The sequence below is a fragment of the Siphateles boraxobius genome, unplaced genomic scaffold (assembly GCF_051911475.1).
Source record: "Siphateles boraxobius isolate OS27281-9 unplaced genomic scaffold, OSU_SipBor_1 84, whole genome shotgun sequence".
In the NCBI taxonomy this organism is placed as follows: Eukaryota; Metazoa; Chordata; class Actinopteri; order Cypriniformes; family Leuciscidae; genus Siphateles; species Siphateles boraxobius.
Window position 1 is genome coordinate 2,812,724 of NW_027509213.1, and position 23,291 is coordinate 2,836,014.

The 23,291-nt window shown below is 38.1% G+C and overlaps 1 protein-coding gene across 2 annotated transcripts in view; it reads right to left on the reverse strand.

Moving 5' to 3' along the window:
• The window catches only part of iglon5 (IgLON family member 5), a 212,197-nt gene that overhangs the window by 174,701 nt on the left and 14,205 nt on the right, over positions 1–23,291 (reverse strand). Inside the window, exon 1 of one of the 2 annotated variants that reach the window (XM_077221625.1) lies at positions 3,388–3,503. The exons of the other annotated variant lie outside the window; for it this stretch is intronic. Coding sequence (XP_077077740.1) covers positions 3,388–3,415 — 28 coding nt within the window. The 5' untranslated portion in view covers positions 3,416–3,503. Of the gene's footprint in view, positions 1–3,387; positions 3,504–23,291 lie in introns of those variants that run through there. 2 annotated transcript variants of the gene reach the window in all.

The following is a 23,291-nucleotide window of genomic DNA, read 5'->3' on the forward strand; positions in this document are numbered from 1 at the left end:
TGAAAACTGAATTTGTTTTTGATTTAGTTTGTTTTTGGATGAGCGAGGAAGATTTTTCTTGAAACCGTCCCAAACAACATGAGGTGATGTAGGTTTTTTTTTTTTTTTTTGCTTTCTGATCCCCAAGACTTAACTAATCTCTGCAATTCTCCATATGTGATCCTTGAGTTGTTGGCCACTCAAACTCAATAGTTTTTTTCAATTCTTTAGCTATTTTCTTACAGCCACGTTCTATTTTGTGATGGTCAACAAACTTTTAATGCACATCAGAACTATATTCTTTGGTTTTACTCATTGTGATGAATGATTACGGGGATTTGGCATTTGTGTTTCCTCATATTTAAACTCCTGTGAAACAAGAATGTTCCTAGTAACCCTGGTGTGCTAAAAAAAATGTAAATATTAATGGGAATATACTTCAGACATATTTTACTCGTAAAAAAATTATAGGGGTGCCAATAATTGTAGCCAACGTGTTTTGGAGAAAAACATTTATTTAATAATGTGATTTCCCCCCCACTTTCAATTCTTCTACTTCAATGAAAGGTTAGAATTTTGCAATTTTTTTGAATGAAAGATCAAAAGGATAAACAATGCAGATTTATTTGTTACAGCCAGTTTTGATAATATTTACCAGGGGTGCCATTAATTCTGGCCATGACTGTATGCGTTATAGCTGTTGATGTCAAAGGCTGTGTGTTCAAACTACAGCATTCTGGCTCAAATTCATCCATCATTTAAACAGTCAATGCAATGTTTGTTCCGTGTGTTACTCTGGATAGTTGAAATGCCCTGCAGTGTGATATATGTTGTTGTTTGTTACCATTATTATTATGTATGCAGCTTTATTTACCTCATATTCATCAAGAGATATGTTACAACTCATGACACCACATATATATATATATATATATATATACACACACACACACAGTATAAATGAATCATATAGATGCAGAACATTTCCACAGCTGCATGAAGAAATTAATAATAGTAAAAATTACAAAAAAAATTCCATACATTTTTATATATATAAAAAATTTCTAGGTGATTTCTAGATTTCTAGGTTCAAGCTATCTAATGTCCGGCTTAGAGCAACTAGAAACCAGCTACAATAACAGAAAGCACACTTGACGTACAATGCAAAAACTGGGTCATTTCAGTTACAGCATGACAAGTTATAATAATAACAACACACACACACACACACACACACACACACACACACACACACACACACAGACACAGACACAGACACACACACACACACACACACACACACACACACACACACACACACACACACACACACACACACACACACACACAACAAAAACACTGCAGGATGGTGTGGCGGCTGATTTATGCAGCTTTCTGTCCTTTAGTCGTGTTTCCGTCTGCTTTCGGGGACCAGCGTCTCCTGCTGAATGTATTTATAGCATATTCCTCTCATCGAGCCGTCGACTGCCTGTCAGCGCTCACAGCCAATTAAAATGTACTTGTTAATGTGCGCTGGGTGATTTTCCGTGGAGGCGATGGCTTTATTCCTCCAGACCACAGACAGAGAGACATGGGAGATGAAGAGACAGGCCCGAGGCGGCTGTGTGTAACTTGTGTGTAACTTCTGACTCTACACAGGTGGTTATCCTAAAACGACCTCTGCATCGCCTTCCTCCAACACCAGCGGCACACACACTCGCAATGAGACATTCTCCTGGCTGCTTTTTACATTACTCTGCCATAAAGACTGATACATCCACCATGCTTCTGTCATTTTAATTTGTTTATTATTATGTTTACATGTGTATACCCGCTTGTATTCATTCATGGTTAGTTTTCAACAAAAACGGGAACACTTTTAATTCGTTTTGGCCATTCATTTAGGATTTGTTTGAACTTGTAGTTAGTGAAAAATGAAAAAAAAATCTAGTCCTGGTCCGCTTAGCATTCACATTGGCATTTTAACACCGAACCTAAAGATACAGGGATATGTAGAACCTGATTGGTCAGCTATTATTACGACTATGATTTGAAAAAACAGGTATGATTGAGCATTCTGTCCTTTTTAGGGCCGCATCTTCTGACATCATGTCCTCTTCTTTGTTCGTTTACATGTCTTTGGTCTGTGTTGCGTTCATATTTCAATCCAGAGTTCGTGTGGAAGCGGATTGAGACCCATCTTTTCAGCGTCTCGGTCCGCTTGTTTGGTGTACCAGGGTTCAGATGGCAGCGTTCACACTTATTCAACTGAACCGCACTAACAGAACAATCGCATCAGGATTCACTTTAATCCAACCAAACATGCCAAGTATGAACACACCCTTACACGACAATGCGTTTTGGGGGCCGAAAAATGCGAACTTTTGAAAACGGTATCATTATCGTTTCCATGTAAACTACAAAAACGTGAATTTGTGAAAACGGTGACGTCATGCGCATGTGTATTATGTGTTAAGTCTATAGGCATGCGCAAGTACTTGACAATCAAAACAACAATTGTGGACTTAAAAAGAGGGTGTGAGGATACATGAGTTTAAGATTGACAAAATTACTCAATACTTTTGCTACCCTGATTTTTTTGCTCTGTAGAAGAATGTCCACAGGCGCGTAGAGTTTCTTTACAAATTGACATCGCCAACTACTGACCAGGCATGCATAAAACTGTGTTTTTAGTCATTTTCCCCGTGAACGGGCTAGTTTTTAAAACGTCGACTGTACGTGAAATTTTTCAAAAATGCAAAGGAAAAACTTCAATTTTTAGTGCATCGTTGTTGTGTAAACGTGCCCTTAGTTAGTAAAAATAACCCAAATGTGATCAACAGTGACATAAGTTACGAGGTAAACATTGGTAAGTACATTTTAAAATAAAAAACACAGATGCACAGTGAAATTGTGCATTACAGCATCAGTGCAAGTGTGTCTAAAGCCTTTTGTACACCAGATAAACACTTTGTGTTGTGCATGGTGTTATTTTAAAAACAGTTTATTGTTTTGCTCTGATTTACCAAATGTACTGTAAAAATCAATTTTTAAATGCAATTTGAATTCATAAAATGACGAAGTCAACATCTCAAGGCTGTAAAAAGCGGCGCACAGCTAGTCTAGGTGTTTTGTTAAACCCTATTTTCGGAGAGCCTATTTTAAGCTTGTTTTGTTATCCTAGCAATGGTTGGTTGCGTTTTATTATTGCATTTAGCATTGTGTTTTTCCCAACAGTACGTGAACCCATCAGAAAAGACCCGCAACCCATTTCTGGGTCGCAACCCACATGTTGAGAGGACCGCTGCTCTCTATCTCACAGACACACATGTGTGTGGCTACACACTTCATTTCATGCATAATACATAAATACACACACACACACAATTTCTGTGCTCTTTCCTCTACCTCTGCATTTGCACTCCAAAACCCTCATGCTGTGGAGCGCTGCATGGCCTTCTCTTGGCCTCACCACCGACAATGTGGCCTGGGAGAAACCCAACGCGAGGAAAAAGATATGTGGGCACAGAATACCTACAGGGTGGAAAAACAGAGCGAAAAAGAGAGAGATGCAGAGAAAGTGTGGAGCGCTGCTCAGAGAGTCTCTCCGGTCCGCCCAGTGATATGGTCTCGGACGACGACAAATGAAAAACGACTGTAATAAAACATAATCAGACACACAGAGAGAAGATCACCCTCCGCGCTTCACTGAAGTATGTAATTGTGCTATAACATACTACAACAAAACACAAAGCAGCCATAAGCGAACGCAAGACACCGCAGGAACTAACAATATGGATCTGTGCTTCAGCAGTGCAATTATTGGCGGTAAAAGAAGACAAGAAAAAAAATATGTTTAATAGCAGAAAAGGGAGCTGTAATTATCGGGACGGATTTGAGAAAACAGCCGCTATGAATTTCAAACTCTTTAGTCAATATTCACACCCAATTGGATGTCATTGTTTATTGCCATCATGTGTATTTTGAAGTCATCATTAAATTTTTGTTTCAAAGAGTTTTGCTTTTTACCGCCTTCATCTTGGGTTTGCGTCCACACGCATCTTGCATCACATATCTCATGATATTTGGGGTTTTTTCTGCATGCTTAAATGGGAAAAACAACACAGTTTTAGCTCTTTTTTTAGTCTTGGAAGCTTAATTTGGCAAAGAATCACAAGTCTGTCTGATTGACATGAAAGTGAGTTTTTACGCACATGTGTATATGGAATATTGGAGTATTTATTATAAATGATTTATCTGTGCGCATCATTATTCATTTTAAATTCATGTGCCGCGTAATCTTGAATCAGAATAACTTCCCCTCTGTCTCGCATTTCTTCTCTTCTCTTCTCTTCTCTTATGCCGAGGGCGGGGCAACCTGTCAATCACATGAGATCCACCAATAGCAAACCACAACCACCCAATCAATTCCCCATGGACAAAATCAAGCCCCGCCATACATTTGTTCTTGTTTGAGAAGCATTTCTCTCGGATATACGTCACAATAGGGAAGAAAAAACATAACTACCGTTACATGCAGACTGGTTGGAAAAAATCTTCAAATAATGGTGTACAACATAGGTGTTTTCTATGCAATTAATTTCTAAACAGTTAAAGAAATTGCATAGAAACTAACCAACCAAATTGGATCTGCCAATTTTAAACTACTTACATTTATGGATTTGGCAGACGCTTTTATCCAAACCGACTTATATTGCATTCAAGGTGCTTGGCAGTGCCACCTGAAGCTGACGATAACTACTCCAACTAATTAAAGTCAGTAGCAACCACAGCTCACAATACTGCAGTGCCACTCCTGCACAAACCTGGCTGATTTTTATTCAAGAGGAAAGATGAAGTACAGTGAATAAGTACAATGGAACTGCGTTGCCGCTGGACGCAACGTTCACATCTCAAACCGTAGGCGACGAACCCGAGGCGTCAAGCATCAGGTGATTAGCCGTCTTCGCTGCCAACTCCTGCAATAATTGGCCCCACGATACAGGATGCCATTAACCTTTGCTATTCTTAACCAAACCCAACAAATGCAAGCAAACACAGCCAAGGATGGCGAGGAAAGAAAAAACAGGCCAAGAAAAATCCATTTTCATGAATATTGGATTTCATTAAAGAAACCCAAGTGATTGCTCTTTAATGACCCAAAATCCACACACATGAATTTTTAAGCAGCGGCTGGAACTGTGATACGACTGGAGGCGTGCGGTGAGAAAGAGGAAAGGAATCGCAGCCGAGGTCCCGCAGGGGTTTATGATGATCTTCTGAAGGGGCGGGACTGTAACTCAGTCCAAAGAACAAAAGACCCAACATGGCTGGCGATGGAGTCTCGGTGGCGACAAGAAACCGACAATAATGTGAGTTAAAGGAAGAATAAAACACTTAGCTTGGGAAAGGTATTTATCTGACAAAATTATGTTACAAAAACTACAAGAGGCTTTAAAAATGCACGGAAAAATCTGACAGGAAAAAGCATACATTGACCACAACATAATCAGTTATTCATATTTTTTTGAGTGAAAAAAATACTCTCGTAATTTGTTTGCATGACATCCAAGCCAAAACTGATTTCCGCAAAATTTGTCAATTTCATTTGTGACTGTGTGACTTCAATCACAACTACACAATTTGGGTAAGTTACTCTAAAAAAGTACTTAATTGCTAGTTACTAATTACATCTTAAACAATGTAATTAGATTACTGTACTAATTACTCTCTCTATAAAGTATTGCATTATTACAAATTAGTAGTTAATTAGTTATTCTTTCTAAATCTCATATCAACCTCGACCAGTTGAACAATACAAGAATAGACATGGAATAGACCAAAGTATATTTGAAGGGAGAAGGTTACATTAAAAAAAACATACATTTTAACACTAGATGTAAAGTTTTGATGCTGTCACTGTGTGGGCGTTGTGTTTTGTTCCTTGTTCTTGTCTGTCATGTGTTTCCCTGTCTTTACATGTTCAGATGTTCCCCGTTCTGTTGATTAGTCTCCCCATGTGTTTCTGATTAGCCACGCCCCCTTGTTATCTTGTTTAGCTTGTTTGCCTGTATATGTATACCCTTGTTCTTCAGTTGGTGTTTGTCGGTCGTTGTTTGATGGTGTGTTATTCCCAGTTCCTTGTTCCTGTCCTGAGTTCCATTGGATTACCTGTTAGTTTGATTAAAGTGCTTGCATTTGGATTCACTCTCTGCTTCATTCCTGCCTACATAGTAACAGAACAACCGACCAAAATGAATCCAGCAGCACGGACCTCATCTGACCTCCCCAGCATGAGCCGGGAATTCGCGGGTCAGATCGTAGCCTTGGCCCTGGATAGCCCTGATTTATTTCAGTTCACGTGGGGATTTATTCCTCTTGCTTCTTCCTGCTCCCTCGGAGATGAGGCAATTAAATTGTGTTACCGGCTGCGGGCTAAGGAGGTCAGCCCGAGGGAGCTTCCCAATATCTCTGGTCTGGACTGGAGAGAGTCACTCTCCCGATGTCTGGAGAGCTTCCTCCCACGGTACGCCAGGTCGTCATCTGACCTCCACGCCCAGTTGGATTTCCACGTCCAGCCAGAGCTTCACGTCAGCCACGTCCAGCCAGAGCTTCACGTCAGCCACGTCCAGCCAGAGCTTCACGTCAGCCACGTCCAGCCAGAGCTTCACGTCAGCCACGTCCAGCCAGAGCTTCACGTCAGCCACGTCCAGCCAGAGCTTCACGTCCACCACGTCCAGCCAGAGCTTCACGTCAGCCACGTCTAGCCAGAGCTTCACGTCAGCCACGTCCAGCCAGAGCCTTCACCGCTGGTCCCGTCCAGCACAGCGCCCTCACCGCTGGTTCCGTCCAGCACAGCGCCCTCTCGCTCTCGGAGACGGAGGAGGAAGAGGACTTCCCGCGTCCCGCAATGCCTGGAAGTCCTTCCTGTACTTCCTGTCAGCCCAGAGTCCTCGCCGCTGGTCCCTGCCGATCCAGAGACTGTTCAAGTCACGTCTGCCAATCCAGAGACTGTTCAAGTCACGTCTGCCGATCCAGAGACTGTTCAAGTCACGTCTGCCGATCCAGAGACTGTTCAAGTCACGTCTGCCGATCCAGAGACTGTTCAAGTCACGTCTGCCGATCCAGAGACTGTTCAAGTCACGTCTGCCGATCCAGAGACTGTTCAAGTCACGTCTGCCGATCCAGAGACTGTTCAAGTCACGTCTGCCGATCCAGAGACTGTTCAAGTCACGTCTGCCGATCCAGAGACTGTTCAAGTCACGTCTGCCGATCCAGAGACTGTTCAAGTCACGTCTGCCGATCCAGAGACTGTTCAAGTCACGTCTGCCGATCCAGAGACTGTTCACGTCACTGCTGCAGATCCAGAGACTGTTCACATCACTTCCTCCGAGCCAGTGTCTATGGACAAGATGGCCGCCTCCGAGCCAGTGTGTGTGATGTCTGTTCCCGAGCCAGTGTGTGTGATGTCTGTGACGGCGGCGGCGGCTATGTCATGGTGTGGGCGTTGTGTTTTGTTCCTTGTTCTTGTCTGTCATGTGTTTCCCTGTCTTTACATGTTCAGATGTTCTACGTTCTGTTGATTAGTCTCCCCATGTGTTTCTGATTAGCCACGCCCCCTTGTTATCTTGTTTAGCTTGTTTGCCTGTGTATTTATACCCTTGTTCTTCAGTTGGTGTTTGTCGGTCGTTGTTTGATGGTGTGTTATGCCCAGTTCATTGTTCCTGTCCCTGTCCTGAGTTCCATTGGATTACCTGTTAGTTTGATTAAAGTGCTTGCATTTGGATTCACTCTCTGCTTCATTCCTGCCTACATCGTAACAGATGCTAAATCCACTATAGAATTGTTATATAGTCTATACACTATTTAATGCAATTACATCAGAGGTAAATGTAATTAAGTTACTGAATAATTAAGAGTAATCCCTTACTTTACTTTTCAAGGGAAAAGTAATTACATTACAGTCATTATTTACTTTGTAATGCATTACACCCAACACTGGCAATATGCTTACAAAATCTTAGTCACTTTTGGCCACTAATGTAGTCCATATGACTTATAAAATATATTGCCAATATATCAGAATTCTTCTGAAGTCACTTCTAACACTACCATTCAAAAATTTGGGGTTGGTATTTTTTTTTAAATTCTTTAAGAAATTAATACTTTGATTCAGCAAGGATACATTAATTAAAATTATACTACAGTGCTGTTGAATGCTTGATTCTGATTGGTTGAGAACGATCTAAGATGTGCAATAATTCTCAGGGAAACGCACGGCTAAAGCAGTTCCAGGTCGGTTTGACCGCATTACAGCTCCATATCACTGTGCGTAGTTAACTTTAATAACCGAAAATAGGATACGATTCATGACAAGAAAAAAAAATTACAGACAATATTGATACATCATGTCTGTCACATGGCACAAGTGTAAAAACAAGCCTGAGAAGCTACTGGGCACCTTCCGCTAAAGAAAGAAAGAAATGGAGCTTGATCCTCTCAGGAAACAAAAGTACAAACGAAAATCAAGCCAATGATCACCAGGAAAAATCCCTCTGCTAACATCGGCCCCATGCGCTTGATCTGCCATAATCGGTGTCTAACTTCACAATCAATGGAAACGTGCAGTTTAATTTTAACAAATAAAGTATATAGTCCTATCTATAATCAGTAGAAAATTAAATTGAAAATACATAGGAAGTCCTGCTGCAAGTGTTTTTGTTGTTAGCCTATTAACAATAACAAATAAATAAATAGCCTAATAAATAAATTAAATAATATTGACGCACATGCTTTTCTGTCTCATTATTGCAACCTCTCTCTGTCTCTCTAATAGTTGCACTAATAACTGCATTGATAACTGCATTAGTCTGCTATCAGGAGCTCAAACCTCCGTTAATAACTCTAAAATGACGTTTTGGAATTAGCAACGGAGATATGGGATAAGATATGTAAGAAATTAGTCCTACATACAAGATCGTTTTAATGACAAATACTCGACAAACTTCTTTAAATGCATCATCTGAACAATGTTTGAGGTGTGGTAACTGTAGCATAAGCGGAATAATTGACTTCAGGCCCTTGAGTTATTAGAAAAATAATGCACACCCGAGGTGTAATGGTCATCAACGGCCTGTCGTCAATTATTCCTTACGTGACAGTTAGGGTGTCACAAAAGATTCTATTTCAAATAAATCCTTTGAACTTTCTATTCTTTTAAGAATCCTGAGAAAATCTACAAAGATATGATGCAGCTCAACTGTTTTCAACATTGAAATGTTTATTGAGCAGCAAATCATCATATTATACTGATTTCTAAAGGATCATGTGACACTGAAGACTGGAGTAACGATGCTGAAAATCCAGCTTTGCCATAACTGTTTAACATATTACTGTTTTTACTGTATGTTGAGAGAGAAAGAGACTTCTTTCAAAAACAAACTATTGAACAATAGTGAAGTATGTGTGAAAATTAGTTATTTACCTCCGTTGAGACGACTTCTAAATTACATCCACTTTTAGATCCGAAAGGTCTGATATCATTGAAACCATTGGTTATACATCTATTGATATGTGGAGAACAAAATTCGAGATCATTTTCAGCCAATAACAAAGCAAATTTGAGCCTGTTCATGATGCTTTTGTCATTTTTGGAGATCATTGATTCTGCAAAAAAAAAAAAAAGGCATATGAGTTTTAAACAACATGATGGTGAGTAAATGTCATGATGATGGAACTGCTTTTATTAGGTGAAGTATTCCTTAAAGCACGCATCACGTTCAGCTTGACTAATATCATCTCTGATTAGCCAGAAGGTTGAAGTTTCCTTGATTAATTCTCTTCCATGTAGGGACATTACAGCCTCAACACTGCTGACTTTGTCATGAGCAATTTGCAGGAGGTGTTATGATTTTGAATGAATCTTAAGTCTGGGTGTTCATCACGTCTAAGAGGCGATGGAGGGAGTCAGCGACCCGACCGAGAGCGTGACCCTGGTCCCTGCTTTCCTCGAGTCAAACTCAAACACATCTTAGCATTAGCTAAGGCTTTGCAATAATGGCGGTATTAATATTCGTGTCATTCCCATTAACCTCCATGAGAACAGACGGGCTCGTATTACACAGGGAGATGAGGGATAAGCCAGGTCTCGTCTCCTCCAGAACATCCCAGCATTAACAACCGTCCCAGAAGACCAACAGAAACCAGCAGATGTTTTTTTTTTGCTCTCTAAGCCCTAGTCGGACAGGACTGGTTTCCCTGAGGATTCAGGTAAATTAGTGTTGCATAGACAGACATACTGTACTTTGCAATTTTAATCCCGTCTGAATTGAGTATGTTTGTGATTTCTCACACAACCCTGGTAAAAAGAAATTACCCACTGTTTTTCCACTAACTAGCGGGTCCACAGAGAAATCGAATAGCAACGTCTGTTGTTCCGCTATATTACACATTTCTGGGTTTCTTGTTGCGCTGCCTGGTGCGTCTTTATTATGGATTCAGACCTTTTTGCCAACTTTCTGGGTAAAATAACAGTTGGTGGTTTAAGAACTGCTGGCATCACATCCAACATAAAAAGAAGCACTTTTTCAAACATAGATCTCGGCGTGGGCTGAAAGAAAACCTTGTTGATCTCTGTATGTCACCGGAAAAGCATGACACACACTTTCTAAAACAGCCGTTCCCATCCGGGGTACATCAGCTGCGCACAGGGGGTACTTGGAAAGAAAAAATACATTACAAATTAAATTTTTATTATAGGGATGTCGACATATTGAAATTATTATTGATGATTAATGTCATGATTTCTTGTGGTTTATGGGTTTTTGTTCTTTAAGGCAAGAAAGCAAAGCAAACTATGTGTCAATCGGTGTGGCGAAATAAATGAATAAAATAAAAACCTGTATGACTAAATAAATAACAATCTGTGTTGCAATATATAATTAATATATATATATATATATATATATATATATATATATATATATATATATATATATATATATGTAAATATATTTTCAAGAATCCTGAAAATTGTACTACTGTTTCCAGCACAACTGTTTTCAACATAATTATCAAAAACATAATAATCAGAATCAGATCATGTGACACTGAAGACTGGAGTAACGATGCTGAAAATTCAGCTTTGATCACAGGAATAAATTACATTACATATATTACAATGGATAACAGGCATTTAAAATTGCAAAAATATTTCACAATATTACTGTTCTTTTTTATTTTTTTTATATAAAATGCAGGCTTGAGCAAATCGTTCTGACCTCAACTTTAAATGATATTGGCCAAAATTATACTATTGATGCATTTCTAAATAAAAAACTAAAGGAATTCTTATTTGAAATCGTGTATATTATGTTGTAACTTGTGTTCCTCAATCTTCAAAACCTGAAACAGGGACACATTTATTCCAACCGTAGCAACAAAAAAATGCCTCAATGACTTCTTTATCAGTACAAATACTGACAAGACTATGATATCATTTTCATTTTGAAAACTGATCACGTCTGAGAAATCTACGTTTCTTCAACAGTGTGTGTGTGTGTGTGTGTGTGTGTGTGTGTGTGTGTGTGTGTGTGTGTGTGTGTGTGTGTGTGTGTGTGTGTGTGTGTGTGTGTGTGTGCACGGCGAGAGTAAATGTGTTTGATTGCATTTGCGCTGTCGGATGCCGTGAGGATAAGCAGGTGGGAGACAGAGAGTCTGCGAAAGCAAACAGAGGCGCCATGTTTATCCGCCAAAACACACACATCACCCAACAGAGGACCATCAAAACGGCTCAGGCCAACTGGTGCAACCCCGCAATTTAATAAACATGCGGTCGCCCCGCGATGAGGCAGAACATTAGCGCTCCTTGAGTGCATTACACAACACCGGCACCGCTGGAATATGACACTAACTGGGGTGTGAAAGTGCTTTGACTCCGGTGTAATGAGAGAGCCCAGGTTTAAACCTCCGATGCTGTCGTGATTAAAGCCGGCAGTCGTAACGGGTTACGACACTAACTCCACTGAGTAAAGCATGCTCATCACTCCTGTGATCCACTTACTGAACCATGCTCCTGCAACAGACATCACACTACTAAAGCTGCTTACTGGACAGACGCTGGGAAAGAAGAAACACACGTACATAATCAGGTTTAAAATGATTATTTGCATAAAATTAATGATAAATATGCATATATTTAATGATAAACTATGCCATGATTCATCATTAATTCTTGGCAAACCAAATTATCTGAGCTGCTATACACATTCATTTCATAGCTTTGTACTTGTATGACAATTATTATCTTATTTGTTTCTATTTATCCTAATGGCAAGACAAAGGTGATGATTCAATGAAACACAAACGTGAACCAACAATATGAAAGGACAACCTTGGAACAAAAAATGCTTAACATACGCTGGTAAAGAAGAAACACAGGTTACATTTCAGACACGACACAACTGATCAAATGCATATACAGTAGTAGTGGACAAAAAGTGACGTCTGGAGGGGATATTTGTATTTAATGGCCCTACAAGTTTGATTAGACCATCAAAATATGAGGATATTTTTTTATGTTTTAAAGGGTAACTAAACCCTAAACCAACTTTTTTTAGTTAATGATCTGTAAGAATGGAGCTTCATAAATGCTGTTCATTGATTCGAGTAACTTTTTTGACATTTGTGTATAAAGTGTTTTAATTCTACAATATATGGTGTGAAAACCAAGCGGCAACCTCCCTGTCTCCCTCTTGAAACCAACACGGAAGTGAATTAAACTGCAATTCATCGACTGGCCGCTTGAGGCTGACTGCAAAAGTGAGCCAAATCTGTATCTCCCCCATGTTAAAATGCCCAACTTTACAGCCGAAAAAATTATGTTTACAGCCTGGTGCCTTAAGTTGTTTTGGTCTATACAGCTAATTTTGCCCTTCATGACAACTGTGAGGGGGGTGAATTTTTTTATAACTCATCCGTTTAAATTATATTAAGCATTAAATTCCTGCATAATCAAGGGCGTGGCCACTTGAGTGACAGGTGGATTGCCGCTGCTGTTATTACTAGCCGTTTGTCTGCTCTCTGTTAGCCATCATGTCACCTCAGCTGATTCCAGCTGCTGAACTTGTCATCTCTGCCGTGTTTGTACTCTTTTCGGGATTATTTCATACAGTTTATTACACGCCGCCCTTATACCTTCGCCCACGCCGTTGGATTCCGTCGTTGTCGAGTATCGAGAGAACAACCAGCGCTGTTCTTCAGTTGTTTTCCTCTGTGAACATGCACTCATGGATGTCTGACAATATCGTTGCTTTTTGGAGTTCAGATTTAAAAACGTCTAAGGTATAGAGGCCACACTCGTTCTGCTGTAACTTACCGTTGATCTTACGGAGCAGATAGACTATGTTATAATATGCTTTTAGTGTTCAATAAAAAGTAACGTTACCGTCAGATTAAATCCTGCAGGTGTCAGTGCTTTCTTTTCGTCCCTTAAATGAGCGCGGATTTCTAGTGCATTACTTGAACTTCTTAGGTAATATCTATCAGAATTTAAAATGGACTGAATAAAGCTCTCTACGAACTTGACGTGCATTGCCGCGCTGACTGACATGTATGCGCATTTATCACTGTCACACACACACACACACACACACTCAGAGCAAATATTGTAAGTTACTGCATGAGAATAATAATGCATCACAATACACGTTAGTCTCATGGTTAGTTATGTCTTTTAACTATTATAGTATTTCCAAGGGCAAAAACATAAACTTTAACTATTGGCTTTAGGTCTACTTCAAGTCAGCTGTCACTTTAGCGCGAGGCCAGTAGCACATTAGCTTAGCCTGAGCAAACTCGATCACGTCGAGCTAGGCGGGCGTAGTTTCAGCATCCAGGCACCTCAACACCACCCACGTCCCGCCTTTTTGCCCATTTTCGCTTATCCGGGAGTGACGCACTGTGACGCGCTTCCAAGATGGCGACGAGTGACTCCGCCCACTTTAGGCTTCAAAAACGCTCTTCAGAAACCTACGGGGAGACGTCATGGATACTACGTCCATATTTTTTTACAGTCTATGGTGAAAACATCTGAGTGCTGCCCTCTTTAGGTTGAACGGTGGCTACTGCAGTGGAATTTTCCTATTGGATGTTTGCGGTGGTTCGTGACGCAGCGGTTGTTGGTGACATAGGCAGGTTCCATACAGAGAGGTGCGTCTCAGGTGCACGACCCCCTCCGCTGGGCTCTGCCCACTTTTCCAGCATTTTTCAAATATTGCCAGTGGGTGGAGTCCGGCTCTGACCAGGGGTTTAGTTACCCTTTAAATATGAAGGAAGAACAAAACTAAATTTGTTTAAGACATATATCTGACAAACATATTTGGCAAAAAAGGGAAACTACAGCTACAGGGTTTATTTTACTACATGAAAAAAATTGCATAGAAAAAAAAAGCTGACTGGAAAAATCATACATTGACTAGGCTACAACATAATCAGTTATTAATATTTTGTTGGTTCTCTTGTTCATGATTCCTTTGCATGACAGCCTGGACAATAAAATGTATGTCCGCACAATTTGGCATGTTTTATTGCGTTATTATCATAAATAAAATGGTTAAAGCACAACTACGCAATATGCTGACAAAATACTTTAACACATTTTTGATCATATTTGAAAAAAGTGTGAAGATGTCAATGTTCCTATATGCCAGAATTTTGGTCACTATGAATAGCTTAAAGGTGCTATTACTGGAATAACTCTGGTCTGTTCCTCACAGTATGACTTCACAAGACTTACAATATGGCATTTATGGTGCTTTTGCATCCTTTTTGAAGCTTGAAAGCTCTGGTCTCCATTCATTGTAATTGCATAGGAAAAAAATTACCATTCCATGGAAAAAAATCCTTTTGTGTTCAATAGGGGAAAGAAAGTCATCCAGGTTTAAATGCACAAGAGTCCCATGACACAAAAGACATAGTATGAGATTCAATGGAGAGCAAGTGAACACTTTTGCTGAAGTCGTATTCTTCTCAGAGGTTTCTCTCAGAAATAAAACATCTCATACATGTCTCATCCAGAGTTTCAGAAGAGATCTCAACTCAACTCAAAAGTCAAAGATCTCAATCCTCTCAAAAAAAATATGTAAGCATAAATTTAAGATTTATGTATTTGAAATGCATATAACATCCATTTGGGTTACACATAAAATAAAAAAATTCACACAGTGCTCAGATTTGCCAAGATACCAAAGTCTGCAAACAAAAGTCAGATATCTCAATACACTCAAAAAATACTAAGGTTTAAATGTAGGATTTATATATTTTCATTGCATATAAAATGTCCATGCATTTAGATTACACAGTTTTCACTATTATACTTAGTGTGATGCATACTGTATTTGTCAGCCAAACGTAAACAAACAAGAATGATATTTCTGTAATAGTACTAATAAACTGAATGCTTTAAATACACATTAACCAGGTTTATAAATGTCATCAATCTCATACATTTTAACTAATCGACTATTGCTTGTTCCACAGCCAGATTTATGACTATATTTATGCTGATGCTAAGTCATTTGAATAAATGCATTTTGAAAATATGATTATTTGCATAAAATAAATGATAAATATGCATATATTTAATGATAAACTATGCCATGATTCATTTATCATCATTTCTTGGCAAACCAAATTATCTGAGCTGCTATACACATTAATTTCATAGTTTTGTACTTGTATGACAATTATTATCTTATTTGTTTCTATTTCTCCTAATGGAAAGAGAAAGGTGATGATTAAATTAAACATAAACATGAACCAACAAGCTATGAAAGGACAACCTCGGAGTAATACATTTTACAAGAAAGTATTTTGTTGTCACTAAACACACTTACCGTGCCAAGATCACAGTCTTGCTGCTTTTTGAGGACAAATAAAAGCCAGTGAAACATTGAATTCAATTATATTATTCACTATTGTTTGAACTATGGCTCATGCCGGCAATAATTAGCAAAAAAAAAAAAAAAAACTATTCTCAAAATGTGGCATAAAACAAAATGCAATCCAACTCATTAAATCACAAAATGATTAATGAAAAATTATCGACCTTTCCAGGCAGTGCAGATAGTCATAAAACAGCGATCCGGGGAATCGATCGGATCTAGAGTGCATGTGTACAGATTTAAATCAAACTGAGAGCAAGTCAATGACACGAACGGTCTACCTCAACTTTATCCATCATGAACACACATGACTGATCATCTCTGAAACACACAAAAACAAATGCACAACCTGTTGTTCTGAAGCAACGTCTGAAATCTCAGCCGGGAAGTCAGATTTCCTGGCATTTGTGCTGAGCATGCTTTAAATAAAGCCGGAAAATGCCACAAATCCATTTTCCTTGACATGTCTGCGTATTAAAGCTAGACACATCCAAAGCTAGTTTTTGGCAGTTTTGACCGGGCAGACAAATATGAGCTAATATTAGGTAAGGCTGCAGCACCCAACACACTTATTACTCTAGATGACGTGGAGTAGTTGACATGGGACATGCAAAACTTCGTCTAAAAAGACGTTATTAAATCCTTCCATGCAACTGTATATTTTCATGACCTCATATTAATTGAGAGATACTATGTGGAAATTTTTTTTTTTTTTTAAATGCATTTGCAAAATCAGCTAGTGAAGATGAAGGAAAAAAGGGTGATTAAAATAGTGAAACTTTGTTCTTCTGTGCAACACAAAAAAAGATATTCCATGTTTTTTGGCCATACAATGAAGATCAAAGAGATAAATGATAAAGGATTTTTTCTTTTGTTTCACTGAAGACAATAAGTTATGGAACAACATGAGGGTGAGAAAACAATGACATGACTTTTTCCTTTATGCATTCATATAAATTTGAACCCAAAATCCTGATGTTGATTAAAAAAAACATATGCTTAAACTACATTTTAAGTTAGACTTTTTTAAATCAACATAAACAAAAGAAAATAATAGGGAAAATGTAAAAATTTTATAGGCCTACTGTGCATTGTTGCAATCTGCTAATTGATTTATTCTTTGAAACGTTAATATTAATTTATGCAATTGCAATGCCTTGATTTTAGTAAAGTTAGTACACAGTCATAGCCATAAATGCAATGGCACTAATAAATGGCATCATTTATTTCGGTGTTTCAGTTTTCGGCCTTGGTATCCTCTTTTTCGGTTTTCGGTTTCGGCCAAGTATTTTCATTTCGGTGCATCCCTAGAAAATAAGTTATGGAACAACTTGATGGCGAGAAGAGAAATCAATGACAATATTCATTTTTAGCTGAACACCTCTTTAAAAACCTAAAATATACAGTTTTATTCATGCATTCAAATTTTTTTTAACCTAAAATCTTGACTTTTTAATAAAGCAACGTAGAATAAAAGCGCAAACTACTCACCCATTTTGACATTAAACACTCACTAGTTATGTTTCCATCCCCCTATTTTTATGCACATTTTCAGATAAAGCATAAACAAACGATGGATGGAAACTCCAAGATATGCAATGCATCACTTCTAAAAATGTGCATTAAAAAACATATGCACTCAATTGAGACAGATAAATTTTTTCTCCAATAAGAAGACATGCACATAAAGTAGGATGGAAACACATTTACCGAATAAATTCCTCGATGTGGAACAAAACAATCACGTGACTTTGATTGGTTTAACCAGTAGACCAATCACATCACAGCATCACAAATGTTGGTTTGGTGTTTCGGAAATTCAAAGTCAGTGATCAGAATGATTTGGTTGAAGAAGCGTCTCACACGATTGTGCTCACAAACACCAGCATCCGAACACTAGATATAGTTTACTGCGTTTCGTCTGCACGCTCTGAGCTACAAGTAATTTTTCCATTTTTATTACTGATATTTTGAACCAATTTCATAGGAAGTGACGATTTTGTTCTCTTGAATACATGGGATGGAAACACAGCTTTATTCTCAAATGTTGTATGCAATATTATCCTGGTTTGTTCAGCAGAGTCTGAGACAATATGGATTGAATCTCTATTTTTACTGCACAGAGTTTCATAATGTCATTTAGTCAATGTTTGCCAAGCGTGATGGATCTTAGCCTCTATCTCTCAGGTCAACTTGATAGAATCGACACATATATCGGTTTCACATCGCCCATGTCTGTATTAAGAGATCTGGGGTAAACAGATCGATATCCATTGAGAGTTCAGATGGACAGACAAATAGAAATGAAAAGCTCACCAGACTCATCAGAATAAACCATAAATCTCATCGAAAATAGAATTATCTCCGTGTTAATATAAAAAAATAGTTTGTATCCATTGGATCATTGACTTGTCAGCAAAATCTTAACTGCATCATGACAGTTTTTCCCAAGATTAGGCAGCTAATTGGCCTTTGTGAATTTCTCATTATTGTCTAATGGAGAATGGATGTGGCCCATGCAAAGGTCAGGAGAGCGATTGTGGTTAGTGTGGCTTTCGCCTGTCAAACATCAGGATAGTTTAGCCGAGTCAATGTGGGATAATGAAATATTCCTTTATAATGACAGACCGATACATCAGCCAGGCCGATAAATCACCAATTTTGAGATTATTGTCATCGATAACTATATCCGCTTGGCTGATTTACAGAAGATTTTGTGTTATTTCCAAAAGCTATCAACAGCCTTGTCAATTGAAAATGTGATGTGAGTGTCAAAAAGTTGAGAAAAGTTGTTGAACTTTGAGCAAACTTGAAGTAAAAAATACAAGCGGCAGCCAATCTGTGTCAATCGCCTGTCAAAACAGTGAAAAAGTTTCTGGTGGATTCAGTCTTAAATGTTTCTAGTGTTATACATTTAAATGATAAATTTAAGAATAGTGAATTTCAGAATGCAGTTTGCACACTTTAATTCTAACAAGGCTGTGCAGGATATACAGTGTCTCCAAAAAAGTTTTTGGACACTTAAGTCACACTTAAAAATGTCTAAATATCATTGCATTAGATACAAAATGTCAAAGCAAGGGGAATCTGCAAACAAATGGTTCTCCAGCTTTCCTCCTAGCTTATTGAGATGAACATCCTACAGAAATGTGGACAACAAGAGACCTTTTGTCTTCCCTTTGAAGAATATATTTATCTTTAAATGTGAAAATATTTTGACAAAAAAAAAATGATAATATAGATGCACTACCATTCAAAACTTTGAGATCAGTGAGAAATTAATACTTTTATTCGGGCAAGGATGCATTAAATTGATCAAAAGTGACATAAAGACTTCTAGTTAAAGTAAATGCTGTTCTTTTAAACATTCTAATAATCAAAAAAGTCAAGAAAAAATATATATGTTTCTTGAGCAGCAAATCATCATATTCGAATGATTTCTGAAGGATCATGTGAAGACTGGAGTAATGATGCTGAAAATTCAGCTTTGATCACAGGTATAAATTACATTTTAAAATATATTCACATAGAAAACACTTATTTTAAATTGTAATAATATTTCACAATATTTACTGTGTTTGTGATCAAATATGTGCAGCCTTGGTTCTGTTGGATTCAAAAACAGTATTGTTCAAAAGCTCTTTAATAGTATATACGGTTTGATATGACAATAAAATAGCATCAATTGTTTATAGATGCCACTTGGTTTAATATGCTGTATTAAATTTAATGTACATATTTTTAAGTGGGACTGAAGTGCACAAAAACTTTTTGCTTTGTTTGTACTGTATATACGCTGCTATACATTTTACGTGCGCGCACACACACACTCAGAAAGCTGCACTCTTCCTGTGTTTTAAGCCGTTGGAATTGCCTGATAAAATAAGCTTGTGGAAAAATGACAAAAATTATGCTCTTCTAATAAATATAGAATTAATATGACTACAATCATTAATTACCTTATTTGATTATGCAAATGACAGAAATATAGCGCAAAATGACTAACTAATTGGATGGAAATATTTAAACAATGAATTAAAGTTTTTTGTGCGGGCAACGCTCCAAATGCTCTGCAGCAAAAGCAAAGATGGAACTAAATGAGCGCTTTCATTTGGAAATGAAAGTAAATTTCATTAACCATGAATATCTCGCTCACCCAAACAGGACATATTGCACAAAATTCATTAAGATATTAATTAAAATGCTCAAAAAATTTACTTATTGGTTAATGATATTCAAATTGAAAATGTGTGAAAATGTGTGGCAGGAGGGTGATATGCATTTGCACACATCTTCCCATTACGACGCTCAGAGACATAATGCAGACGGGAAACCGGACCGAAGACATAAGACTGCCATCACATATTCCCAGTTTAGGCTTCAACTTGTCATGTTTAGAAGGAACTTCATCGGTGCCTATTGATAAAGAACACAAGGCACTGACAGAGAAATATCCCCCAACAGCAAATTAGTGGCACATCCTCGGGCGATAACGCACTGCCATCTGACTGAGAAGCAAATTAGGGTAATACAAGCGCTCAATCACATCGTGAGATCTCTCCTCCTTTCTCACAATTAAAGAAATGTCACACCGCCGCCTCCAAAACAAATTCCTCCACGTCTCTCAGCTTCTTTAATGGAATATCACACCGGTGCACACAGTGAAATTCAATCCCGATTAGCACAATTCCCTGATTCACAATAACAAGAGCTGTATGGTGTTAGTGTGACACAGGCTGCGCGTTTTTAACAGGTTTTCATGCATTGATCCTCAAAATCTGAGCCTTTAGCATCTGAATGAAACACCACAGGTGAAAAACTAATAGATATTTCCATACTTCTCCCAGTTTATTAATCACAGTCCAGTTTATTAATCACAGTACATTAAGGCATTACAAGTTTTCTGAAATGTTGTTTAAAGGTCTGTCAATGAGACTGAAACATTGACCAATAGTGTTGGAGGTTTCACTCCTTTGTCACACTGTAAACCCTAAGGATCAAAATAATGATTTATTTTGAGTTCATGAAACTGACACATTTTAAGTAATCTGAATTGTTTCATTGTTTTGAGTTTCATGAACTTTTTCCTTTTAATTTAGACAAACTTAAATTTAACTGAAACTGGGGTGGGATTTCTATGCCCAAGCATGCTTTGCCATGACCCTCGAAAGGGAGAGTAAATGCTAAAATAAAAATAATTAAAATTGTGTGTGTGTGAGCAAGAGTAATATTAAGTGTGAGATTTAGTAGTGTTGAATGTTTAGCTATGCTAGTTTAGAAGAGTTTGTGTTGGGGGTTATGGATAGCTACCATCATGGTGACGAGTGGAACATTAGTTTAGTTTGAGAACAGATGTTAAATGTTCTATATTGTTGTACTCATGTTGTACAGCAATTGCTATCCTATTCTAATGCCATCGAAGCATTGTGTTACAAATTAAGAAGTAAATATTCACTGAATTACTTTGAGTTACACATATTGGGTTAAAATAACCCACAGTTGGGAACGTGCTATACCAGCCCATAGTTGGGTTACTTGTTGGGGTATTTTTAACACAACATTATTAAGTGAGTAGTTAAAGCTAGCCAAGTTTCCACTACTAAAATATTTAAGTTGAGACTACATGATGAGTTTAAGTTAAATGTACAAATTAGCTAAAGTTAAGCGCAATTAAAATGTATGAGTACAAAATAAAAATCTGCCAGTTCCGGTTACTTAAACTTTGAATCTCTTAATTCAAATTTTTTGAGTTTTGCCAACTTATTTTGGGTTTACAGTGCAGCACAGCCAAAAGCACAACTGTACATAAAAATATTATAATCCACACAATTGGGAGACATATGAGAAACAGATTGTTGGTGTGCGTCTGGCTTGTGGTGTATCGAGAGCTATAGAATCCAGGCTAATGTAGGACGAACTAGAGGTCTTGCAAATCCCAACATGCAATTACCCAAACCTGGCATGTATAAATAATTTTTTTATTAAAGAAAAAATCCAACCCTGATAAACAGCCCTGATAAAATTAGACCCGAGCCGCTGCTCCATTACTTTAATTAATTTACTTATTTATTATTACTTTATATTATGGCCTGCCTGACTGATACAAGTTATTTCTGCGTTCGGCTTTCAATTATGATCAGTTGATTGGAAAAATAAACGTAAACATAACAAGCCGGCATTCTGGCACAGAACCCGGAAGCACTGCACCGTGTTTACTATGCGAATAGCATAGAAGATCTGACACGGAAGAGAAGAAATTGTTGAATAAAGTCATTATTTTGGGGGGTTTTCCCACAAAAAGTATTCTAGTCGCTTCATAAGATTAAGGTTGAACCACTGGAGTCACATGGACTATTTTAACGATGTCTTTACTACCTTATTGGGCCTTGAAATTTGCAATGACGTTGCAGTCTATGGAGGGATCAGAAAGCTCTCAGATTTCATCAAAAATATCTTAATTTGATTTCTAAAGATGAACGAAGGTCTTACAGGTTTGGAACAACGTGAGGGTGAACAATTAATGACAGAAATTTTAACTATCCCTTTAACGGCCATGGGTAAATGTGTGTCCCATGGCCAAACCAGAAATCCAAGAAAAATTAAACATTTCTCTTTATGTGCTTGATCTGAGGAGCGAAATGAGAGCAATTTTCATTTTTGGGGTGAACTATTCCTTTAATATCAGCTTCTCATTGCTAGAAATCTCATCTGTACCTTCACAGCTGGAATATCTAATAAGTGCCAGACCAAGAAAAAAAATGGATGTGGCGGATATCTTCAGCGGTGAATTATCAGGCACACTGCCATTGGAATTTAACAATGTAATGCTGTATATTGGGCTGGAGCGATTTACATGTTTGTTGGTTTCACATATAATGGTGTGGTGCTGATAAGATTCTGATCTCTCAGTCACCTCAAATTGAGACTTTTTCCACCGAACAAGCCATGAAGATAAGGGCCGTGTTTTCACAGCAAGGCTAACAACCACTCATTACCAAGGTAATACGCAGAAGCACCTGCTTATTAGTGCCACGTCTAGCAGGAATGACGTTTTAATGAGAGAAGTGCAGCGTTAGTCGTAGTGCTGGAGCCCACTGTCAACACTCATCCTGACAGAACACACTGCACAACTATTCAGAGCTATATATATATATAAATGTGTGTGTGTGTGTGTGTGTGTGTGTGTGTGTGTGTGTGTGTGTGTGTGTGTGTGTGTGTGTGTGTGTGTGTGTGTGTGTGTGTGTGTGTGTGTGTGTGTGTGTGTGTGTGTGTAAAATGTATAGCAAACAAGGAACAAAATCTTTCTGCAGAGTGCGATATTGAACACATTCAAACTATCCTTAAAATCTTTTTGCATGTTTCGTTTCAAGT